General features: G+C 42.1%; 1 protein-coding gene across 1 annotated transcript; it reads right to left on the minus strand.

The window, feature by feature from the left end:
• Positions 1-698: 698 nt before the first annotated feature.
• Positions 699-6,241, minus strand: LOC149228287 (uncharacterized). Its single transcript, XM_089380728.1, has 3 exons — positions 5,224-6,241; positions 4,653-4,771; positions 699-4,430 (listed from the first exon to the last, which is right to left on the minus strand). Exons 1-3 carry the CDS (start codon positions 6,239-6,241, stop codon positions 699-701), a joined length of 4,869 nt encoding a protein of 1,622 aa, XP_089236854.1.
• Positions 6,242-11,131: the final 4,890 nt, after the last annotated feature.

Raw genomic sequence — 11,131 nt, forward strand, 5'->3', positions numbered from 1 at the left:
AGAAGAGACCAAAATAGAGGCATGGGATGTCAGAGAGGCTACCAGAGCCATGAAGGACATGGACATTGACTAAGTTGCTCAAAGGATGAGCAACACTTTCAATAGGGGGGTGATGATGAGCCTCATCATTGGGTAATTATATGGGCCTTAATTCACCTCCTAGCTTAGTCAAACCAACTATTCTCACAACTTATTGCATACTTTTGATTATATTTTGTTTATGAGATGAGTTAGAGTTGGATATTTTGCTTTGTGGTCTAATGTGCATTTAATGCAGGATTAAAGGATAAAATCAAGGAATTTTGGCAAAGACTTTGGTCAAAAATCAAATGGGACAAGGGATAGGAATTATAGGAGGTAAATCCTCCTCATTTACTACCCGTCCATTCGAATATTCCTCCATCAGCTTGGAGTGCAAACAACCAAATCACGAGGATTAGAAGGCAGCCGAGCAAGTGAAAGACAAAGCAATAGTTTATCTCGAGTTTGGGAGCCGAGCCTACCTAATTTGAAGGAAGTCATTGGAGACTTCAGATGTATAAGTAGAGAGGCCTAGGACCTCAGTAGGATTCAGATTTTTTTTTTTTTTTTAACCGAAACGGGTATTTTATTTATGGGTGGCCAAAGCCATATCAAGTTTTACATTTTCCTGTTTCTAACAGAACAATTTTCTGCTTTTACAAGATCGACTTGCCCTTTTAAGGAATGGCTGCCATATTCGGTTCTCCTGCATTTATGCTGATCATGTTATTTTCTAGATTACATCCAATATTTGCCAGGCTGTCTGCTTCTGAGTTTAATTCTCTGAGGATATGAAAGATTTGAACTGAAGAGAAGTCCTTCAAGAGTCTATTCACTCTTAGTATCTGTTTGTTCAGTACTGGATCCTTGAGCCCTTTCTTATTTAATAGAGATTTTATCAGCAGCTCTGAGTCTCCAAACACTAAGATTTCCCTTGGGTTTCCTTTTTTGGCCAGTTGGCAAGCTTTTAAAAGACTGAGGACTTCTGCCTGATTGTTGGTTTTAATTCTGAGTCCCCAACTGAATTCCTCTTTTCTTCCATCCGGGAGATAAATGACCCCCCCAGCTCCTGACCTGCCTGGATTGCCTTTCGAGGCTCCGTCAAAGAAGATAGTGCATTTTCCTTGAGCTTTCCACCACTTCTGGAAGCTTTCCAAAGTGTCTCGAATCTGCCAGTTTTCCTTGTGATTTGGGCGAGTGATTGTTGAAGGACTCGTTGTAGGAGTGTAATCACCCAACCATGCTCTTTCTTCATCTCTTAGGGAGCTGTCTCTAACATTGGATTGTCTCAGAGTTTCTATTAGTAGTTTCTTGGCCTTTTCTGCGACATTTCCTGCAGACATTTCTTTTTGATTAAAGACAATTTCGTTCCGGGAGAGCCACAACTTCCAGCACACATATTTTGGAGCTGCAATCCACACCTTGTGCCAAAGAGATTTGTCTGCGATGCTGTAGGGATAACGAGCTTTCCAAGACGAAAACATGTCTGTTATCGAACAATGCACTGGGGGTCTAACATTCAGTCCAGCCAAGAAGCTAGTCCAGGCCTTCTGAGCATACTCACATTCAATAAATATGTGAACTGAGGTCTCCAAGGCTTTTTTGCAGAACACGCATCGATGTGGACCAGCTATGTTCCTTCTACATAGGTTATCTCCAGTCAGGATTTTGTTGTGAAACAAAGTCCAAAAGAAGAAATTGATCTTCGGAATGCTGAAGCTTTCCCAGATCTGCTTCCACACTGCTTCCTGGTGTGAAGAGTCTTTTTTGCCTTGCATCTGTAAGTACCCTTGTTTGGCTATGTATATCCCTGTTTGTCCCCAACCCCATGAATCTTCCTCGTCCTTGTGCACTGGAGTAAAGTCTGTGATTGCATCTATGAAATAGTTTAACTGATTTTTTAAGTGCGCTGGTATGTTGGGCAAAGTCCAACACTGCCAATTGCCTTTGTTATCCCACTCTGCAATGTCCTCGATTTTCCTGATTCCTTTTGATCTTAACCAGACTCTTAAATCTGCGATTTCGTTTATGACTGAGAGTGGAGGATGGCCCATGATTCGGTCTCTCCACAGCAATGTTTTTTTGCCGTTCCCTGGAATTTTATACAAATGTGTTCTGAAGAAATCTATCCCTTTGCAACAGAGCCTCCAAGCCTGTGTTCCTCTAGGAGAAGGCGCTGGGTTGAAGGAGATGATCGACCGATTTCTGAGATATTTGAGATTTAAGAGCTGGCTGATAGGATGCGTGGGCTCAGATATTAGCTGCCACAGGAGTTTACAACCCAGGGCTAGATTTGCTTGTTGGGGGTCTCTAATTTGGAGTCCACCTTCAGCAATGGGACGCTTCACCATTTCCCAATTAACTAAGTGAAAACGGTTACTGTTCCCCTTCCCACCATTCCACAAAAAATTCCGCATTAAACAAGAGATCTGATCAGCGATTTGCCTTGGAGCCATCAGCAAAGAGGCTTGGAAAGTAGGCAGAGCTGAAAGCACCGAACGGATGAGAGTGAGCTTGCCGCCTGTGGTAAGCCAGACTCCGCCCCACGCTGCTATCTTATTTTTGAACTTGGAAATCACCTCCTCCCACAAATAATTGCGATTGGATCCCATCGTCAACGGAAGACCAAGATACTTTATTTTATCCCACTCTGCATAGCCTTTGAACCCCAATTCACTGGCTATCCTTTCAATTGTTTGTTGATCGGTATTCCATCCGTAAACTGCGCTTTTCCTCTCACTGATTAGTGCTCCAGTAACACTGCAATACTTTTGGAGAATTGTCTTGAAGGATTTAGCAATTCTCATGGAAGCGCCCCCGAGCAGGAGTGAATCATCGGCAAAAAGCGCATGATTCACTGGGGCTACGCCTTGCACGATTCTTATCCCAGGAATGGTGCCGCTTTGTTGCTCCTGTGTCAACTTTCTGCTTAATGAATCCGCCATCAGAATATAGAGAAAGGGAGACAGAGGGCAGCCTTGCCTCAGTCCCCTGGTGGCTAAAAAGAACTCTGTTGGTCTCCCATTCACCATTGGAGCGATCCAGATGTTTTCGATGCAGGCTTTGATAAGGTTTATGAATTCCTGTCTGAACCCAAAGGCTGCAAGTACCCTGAGCAGGAAAGAACGGTTAACACGATCAAAAGCATTACTCATATCTAATTTGATAATCATACCTTGTTCTTTCCGTGTATGGCTGGAATGGAGAGCCTCTTGGATTTGAATGACATTGTCCAAGATTTGTCTACCTTTCACAAATCTTCCTTGGGCTGGAGAGATGAGTTTTTGAAGTAGTGGCTTAATTCTGTTTGCCAGCAGTTTGGCCACAATCTTATATGATGAATTACAAAGGGAGATCGGCCTGTATCTGTCAAAGGATCCTGGGTTTGTTTCCTTGGGGATTAAAGCGAGAAATGTGGATTTTATTCCACCACCCACTTTTGCCTTCCTCAAGATTCCTCTTATCATTCTGAAGAGATCAATTTTGATAATCTCCCAACAAATTCTGTAAAAGTGTACTGTGAAACCGTCGGGACCTGGGGCTTTATCTGGTTCCATGGACCAGACTATATTAGTTATCTCTTCTTCCGTTACTGGGCTCATCAGAGAATCATTATCTTCCTCACTGACTAGATTTGGGATGGTTGTGAGAAACTCTGCTTCATCCTCCTCGTTCCCATTTCTTTCTGCACTAAGAAGTTTCTGAAAATGATTTACAACTGCTTCTTTGATTTGAGAAAATCCTTTATATACCTGACCACTAGTGCTGGTAATTTCTGTTATATGATTGCGCGAGAGACGGGCCCTGCACTGTCTATGAAAGTATGAGGTATTTCTGTCCCCAGATTTGAGCCACAAACTTCGAGACTTTAAGCGCCAATATTCCTCTTCATTTCTAAAAGAACAGTATACATTCCTTTGAGCAGATTTTTCATTGGCTAAATCTGTGGAAGAGGGATCTTTCTCCTCCATTTCAAGTTGTATTCCTTCCAATTGAAGAACCGCCTCCTTCCTCTGCCCGTTGGGGGATTGCATGGATTTCTTTATCCAATCTTTGAGTGCTTTTTTTGTATTTTTCATTTTTTGTTCCCACACATAGCTTGGGGAACCGAGTACATCTATCCTCCATGCTGCTTGAACTGTTTCTAAAAACCCTTCTTTACCTGCCCAAAGAGGGTTGAAACGAAATGGAAGGGGGCCTAAATCTTCTTCTTCTTTTAGGCATAAGAGGATAGGCTTATGATCCGATGTGAGCTTTGGAAGAATCTTGGTGAAAACTATTCTGTTGTCCATCATTAAGGAGCTGCTGATGAGAAACCTATCCAATCTGGCAGAGATATGATTTTCTCCGGTTCTATTGTTTGTCCAGGTGTATTTGCCTTTCACTGGTTTGAAGTCTACCAAATCCCACTGCAGAATCAAATTGCCCACTGTATTGATGAAAGGATCTCTAGACTGAATCCCTCCTTTCTTTTCTTTGGGATCTAGAGTTATATTCAAATCTCCACCTATGACTAAATTTGTGGGGCTGATTTGCGCTATATAATCCAAGAGTGTCCTCCATCACTCTCTCTTTTCTTCATAATAAACAGGGACATACAAGTTAAACAGAGCGAGGGAAAGATTGCTTACGGTGTGACGCAGCTCTGTGAAAATCCAATGTTGGGTCGCTAAGAATCGTTCTAGTGAGAAGTCTTTTGTCCAAAAAGTACCTATTCCTCCAGCCGTGCCCCTTGCACTAACAGCCTTTCCTGAATCAAATTTCCATTTCATAGCGCTGGTGTTTAGAAGGGTTTCCCCTTCTACTTTGGTCTCTTGGAGCATAAGGATGTCCGTTGTCTCCATCTTTAATAAGTCTTTGATAGCCTCTGCCTTGTTGGGATTACCCAGACCCCTACAGTTCCAAGAGATCAACTGCATCATTTACCACTTGAAGGGGTAGGCCCTCCTCCTTTGGAGGCCCTAGGCCTGATATTCCTCCCTAGTGTCATTTCGATGGTATCTTGACTGTCGAGGGTTTTTTGTCTTTCTGACTCCTCTTCTCTAGTTTCCTTGTTTGATCTTCGTCCAGCCCTTTTTGTTGTCCTTTCAAATGTTTCATCATCTGATGATCCCATATTCTCTATGGTTTTCTTCTTTTTTTTGATTATATCTGCATATGAAGGGGAAGAAATATTGCTTGGGATGGGGATTGGGTTATTACCTGGTTCTATGGTTTCAATATTCTCCTGCTGTGGTGGTTCTTCTTCCCCTGCTTCCGGAGGATCTGAAGGAGGCGTGAGGATTTCAAAGGGGTTTTTATCCCCCTCGTTGCCTTTTGTTTCACTGCTTCCGGCGTTTTGGTTACTTGTGCTTCCATTATCTACTTTGTTCTCTGTCCCTTTAGCCTTGTTTTTGTTACTCTGTCTGCTGAGTGTTGTCTTCTTTGCCTGTTTCCATTGTTCTTCTTTTTCCTTCTCTGTTGTCTCCTCGTTTCTTTTTTTGCAGTATCTTGCAAAGTGCCCGTACTCATGACAGAATCGACACTTGAAAGGCAGCTGTTCGTAATCAAGCTCTTGTATGTGTGTCCAGTTTGCCACCGATAGCTGAATCGCTTCGGGTAATCCTGTTTCCAAATCGACCTCCACGCAGATCCGGGCACAAGAGTATTGATCCTTCCTTGGGGCCTGGTCTATGTATTTTCCAAGAGCGTTTCCAATGGATTGAAGTGAGCTTTGATTCCAGCAATGCAGGGGAAGATGCGGGAGGCGCACCCAAACAGGAACCGCCTTGGGCACGTCTTGCGCTGGATCAAAATCTGTAGACCATTTGTTCAAGTAGAGTCCTTGAGGCCCCATGAAGTATGGCCCGTTTCTGAAAATCAGGCCTCTGTCCTCTGTACTGTCAAACAAGAAAACGAAGAACCCTTTGCCTACAAAATAGATCTTGATTCCTTCATTTACCAAAGGTAGCCAATTCCTTTTGACCCATTCTTCGACTGCTCTCGGGGATGGCCACAAACCGGTGAACTGGCCGATCAGACCTTTTTCTGCAAGATTCAGCGCAGATCTACAGATTTCCTCCTCTGGTAAGGCCACCTTGGGTATACTGTCCAGTTTTTTGACGAATTTTTGCTGCGGGCCTGTGACCTGACGTTTTCCTGTTGCAGTTACCAGAGCCTTGAAGGCTTCGATCTCCGGAGGAAAGGGGGGAGGGGCCGCAGGGCCGCCTCCAGGCTCCATGAGGGAGAGCGCTTGCGGGGTCGCTCAGAAGATGCGGCTAGGGTTGCAGCACGGCAGCTCAAAGCGAGTTTCAGACTCTAAACTATATCCGTAGGATTCAGATTTTTTATTGTGAAACTCTACTCTATTTTCGAGCTGCAAGACTTGTGACAGTTTTTTATGTAATCCATTGTTTTGATAATAAGAATGAGTTTTGTTTTGAGCTAGCACTGAGTTAACTCAGAGGGCTGAAGCGCTTGGGTTAGGGCCCAACCCTAACAGCCAAGGATCCTCTTTATTGCACATGTATGTTAGCATAGGTTCATGGTTTAATTGTTCATTTGCTTAAGTAGCTGCATTTCCATTACAACAATGTATAATAGATTGGTTGTATTTTAGTTTGCTTCCATTTGTGCCTTCTTTCAATTTGCAGGTTAGAAAAGAGAAAAATATCATCGTAAGGTTGTCAGCAGGTGTCTCGGCCTCACCTCCTCCCTCTGGGACCATGAATTGAGGAAGAGACCCTTCAGCAACCCCAAAAACACAGATTTCTAGTTCTTGCATGAGCTTTGGAGTTTGCTATCTTGATTCAATACTTGGTTCATTGCATTGTCATCTTTTTCCATCACTCTCTTTCTGCAATAAGATCTCACTCATGTTCTCATTTCCTTCAGCACTTTCTTCATGCATAATATGGGTAATTGATTCATGCTTTTCTAGTTTATGAGAATGTATCTTGTTGCATAGTTCTTGGAAGACACACACGTTTTAATCATTGTAGGTACTTCAGGAGGAGTTATAGACTTCATCACCAACATCTATCTTCCACCTCATCTACCTTAACCATCTCTTGTTCCACCATCACCCTCACTAGTTTTTTTGTCCTTTTTTATTGAAATTCCCCTAGACACATTGAGTGAATCTAGCCATCTCTTCTTTTGGATATTGACTCATGAGTATTCTTAGACCTTCTAACACCTTATCCCACTCATCACACACCTTTGCCAAGCTTTCCAACACCTCCAACACCTCACAATTAGCTCTCGACTGCATCCTGTAGGTTTCCTGTAATTCCTACAGGATCATCTTGTAGGTTTCTAGTACATCCTGTAGGTTTTCCTAAAACGACCAGTTTTGAGGCTGAATTGATGGGGAACCTCTAGGAAGTCACAAAAAGCCTCCTAGGACCCTCCCACACCATTCAAACACTTCATAGACCTTCTATCCATCCTCAACCACCTTCCATCCACCTGTCACATCCACAAGAACAATTAAATTGCATGCTTGATTTTACTAAAGAAAACCAAAAAAGTGAAAACAGGTTTAGTTTAGTTTTCTTGCTCACACATTAGTATGGTTTGATGCTCTTTACTTCTGTAATTTACATAGAAACATTAGGTTAGTGTTGATTCAACAATTTTGCTTAGCATAACTGTTTAAATGGTTAATTAGGATATGGTTTGATTTAGCATTACATGTTGTTTTCTTCACTACCGCACAGAGTAGCTCTCTTAGAATAAATTTGCTCTTCTTCCATCAAAGAATCAAGCTTCTTCTGAATCTATAGAAGTCTGGCTTGGAACCCCTGGGGTCTCTCGCCAGATGAATAGTGACAATAGGCATGACCTTCACTTTTACTTGTGCATATAGCACTGTCACCTCCAGGTTTGTACGAACCCCGAGTTGATAAGTGTTTTCTTGCTCACACATTAGTATGGTTTGATGTTCTTTACTTCTGTAACTTAGATAGAAACATTAGGTTAGTGTTGATTCAACAATTCTGCTTAGCATAGCTGTTTAAATGGTTAATTAGGATATGGTTTGATTTAGCATTACATGTTGTTTTCTTCACTACTGCAGTAGAGTAGCTCTCTTAGAATAAATTTGCTCTTCTTCCATCAAAGAATCAAGCTTCTTCTGAATCTATAGAAGTCTGGCTTGGAAACCCTAGGGTCTCTCGCCAGATGAATAGTGACAATAGGCATGACCTTCACTTTTACTTGTGCATATAGCACTGTCACCTCCAAGTTTGTACGAACCCCGGGTTGATAAGTAAAGATGGTAGCCCAAGAGTTGTAGCATCTTTGCTGCAATACTGGCGCTCATCAGAAGTCAAGTTCAATAGGATTTTAGGGATTAGGAAAATCCTTTACAAGGCATATTCCTTAAACCTAGCCCTTAAACCTTCACTTCCTTCTCCTAGAAAGCTTTGCACCTTGCTTGAAGAGCAAGAAAGATCCATTATTAACCTCCTTCTAGGAAAGGGGTCATCAAGGTCACTTCACATCCATTTGTTGATTCATCCTTCACAAGTGACTTTCTATATATTAGGTATCCTCCCATTGGCGAAAGTTCGTAGAGAGGAGGGAGTCTTAGCTAAGGTGACAGTGGGGTAAGTCTCCATTGTTTCCCTTGACCTAGCAGTTGTCCCTTTAGGAGACCCTTTTAGGTCCCTTGCTAGTTTGAGTGGTAACATGTACAATGACATATCATAAATAATCAACCAAGGAAAAACCTCCTTTTGTATTCATTACATACATACGCAATGACAAGAAGATTAAAGAAACCTGTAACATTCACTCAAAAATTAATATCTAAAATATCAGCCACCAAATGAGATGAGGACAACAATTTATATTTGAAAGCATTCATTTAGAAATTGTTTTTAAGTCCAGCAAAGATAACTCGCTCAACTACAATGAATATGCATGTATCAACTAGCAAGAGTGTGGTAGGTCGTTCTCCACAAAATCTGGCAAATATTACAGTAGATGACAATGTCAGCTTACCATCCTATAGGTGATCACCGAGCCACAAAATAAAAGCTTGACCTCCCTCCAAGTGTGCTCAACCCTGTTCACAAATTTCCAAAAGGTGCATGGGGCTCCACTACAAGAATTCGACCCTCATAATTCGTCCCACTTTAGAGTTAAACCCTCAAGATTTGATGAACTCGGCCCACAACAAAATGGAACTCGACTTGCCTAAGAATTACACTAATTTGGCTTCCAGAAATAAGGGAAATCGACCCCCCTTCACACAAGCAATTCAACCCAGATATTTGGCATGGAAATAAAGTTTGACCTTGATGAAAATTAGATACTTCTCCCCCCTTGAAATGATAAACTTGGCCTCCTCGAATTAGAGCACTCAACTCCTCCTGGATGATTAGAAATATGACCCTTCTCAAGGAGAAATTTGGTCTATGTGGGTACGCTTGGTCTCTCTGTCAATTCAATCCTCTCCAGAGAATTAACACAAGGAACTCGACTCCTATGCAAATGTACTCTTCCTGCAATCAAGAATTAGCTCCAAAACCCTGCATTAAGAATATCAGTAATCCACAAAATAGGAAACCAACAAGGGTGGCAAGGAATTTCCATCGAAATTAGCAGGCTAGCTAGGGTGGAAATGAGAGATCCACCAAAACTAGGATGATGATTTAGCTTGAAACCCTTAATTTGAAACTCGCTTGAGTTTCTCTTCAATAATAATGAGAAATGACCATAAGGTAGAATGAATAGTAAAAATGATCTCTATCCTTCTTTTATAAGATGTCAATGAGTTCTCCCCCAAGCTTCTAGACTCCTTAATATTATTTTATTGGTGGGGAAGACTTTCCACTAAGTGACTTTTGCCGCCATTTTTAATAAAATGATATTTTACCACCCTTTCCTAAGAAAATAATATTTTTCCACCCTTTTTATAACAAAAATAATATTTGCCTCTTTTTATCACAATTGGGAAAAACTCCTTAGGAATTTCCGAACTCTAAAAATTGGAAATATTACAATTCATTAATTTAAATTAATTGATTAAAGATGTTATTTGTGAATATAAAGAAATAAATGATAAGATTAAGAAAAATATTCGAACCATCATGAAAATAAATTTCAAATCCAATCTTCGTAACATATAATTAATATCCTCGATGGGGGTGATCATTTAGTGGGCTAGTTGGTGGTGCCTTGGATTGTGGAGCCATAGGGGCGTCCACGCGCCACACGTATGCAATGAATATCCTTTGGAACCCGTACCCCGCTCCCTGTGAGCTGTGTTTAATACCGCACAAGGACATGCAGGAGGTCATTCACAGGCATTGGGCGATGAGGAGAGAGTGTCGGGAGAGAACGAGGTGTGGTTTGTTTGCGTCCTGGCTCAGGGTGTGGCTTGGGGCAGCAAAACAGGACGAGACCGTTAAATGCGGTTGGGAGGGGAATTGGCACCTGCATCAAGTATGGCCATGGGATCTGGGGGAATATTTCTCTGTTCGGCGTGACAAGTTATTTGGTTTCGGGCCTGGATTGCATGGGTCAGGAGCAGACACAAAGTTTTCCTTAGTTCGACTCTATCTTTGGTTCGAGGAAGCTTCACTGGATCATCAGTTTGCTGGGGAGAGCGACTTCAGGTGCCATCTCTGGGGTTATATGAGCTCTGCGGACTTCAGGACCTGTGGCGTGCCTTTCTACTTCTTTGTTGCCTGTGGTTACAGTGCTGGTGCTAGGTGTTAGCGCTTGAGATTTCACCCTAGGCTGAGGAAGGTAAACCTTCAAGGCTACATCAAACCATTTCACCTCGTAGCTAGCCCTACGAGGTATGATAAGGCTCTCTCGGGTCAGATTCGGTAGATCTTTCAATAGGATTAGGCTGACCAATTAAGAATAAAGATTTTAGGCTAGTAAATTGATAAGGGGGGTTGATTTAATGATTTTTGGGGTTTTTTAATGGAATGACGGGGCTTTTCTGGGCTGCATGGGCAAAATCACAGCTTGAAACAGAGAAATATAATGACTACACAGGTTATTCAACTGAGGCAAGGTAGGCATGCAATTTAACACCAAATCTGGTTTCAAATGGGATGGCAAGACCGGTGAGGAGCTAAGGAGGGCAAATAATACTTCGAATCCTCCT

This window comes from Pinus tabuliformis, chromosome J, assembly GCF_031772625.1.
Source record: "Pinus tabuliformis cultivar Carrire ecotype Pingquan chromosome J, CPIR1, whole genome shotgun sequence".
Lineage (NCBI taxonomy): Eukaryota > Viridiplantae > Streptophyta > Pinopsida > Pinales > Pinaceae > Pinus > Pinus tabuliformis.

Bases quoted from the DNA above. Each gene is read 5' to 3' on its own strand.
- LOC149228287 (XM_089380728.1), bottom strand. From the start codon at position 6,241: ATGGAGCCTGGAGGCGGCCCTGCGGCCCCTCCCCCCTTTCCTCCGGAG. The intron at 4,772-5,223 runs GTAATAACCCAA...AATTTGATTCAG, and splicing joins TATTGAAACCATAGAACCAG to GAAAGGCTGTTAGTGCAAGG. The intron at 4,431-4,652 runs GTAAGCAATCTT...TTGATTCTGCAG, and splicing joins TCACAGAGCTGCGTCACACC to TGGGATTTGGTAGACTTCAA.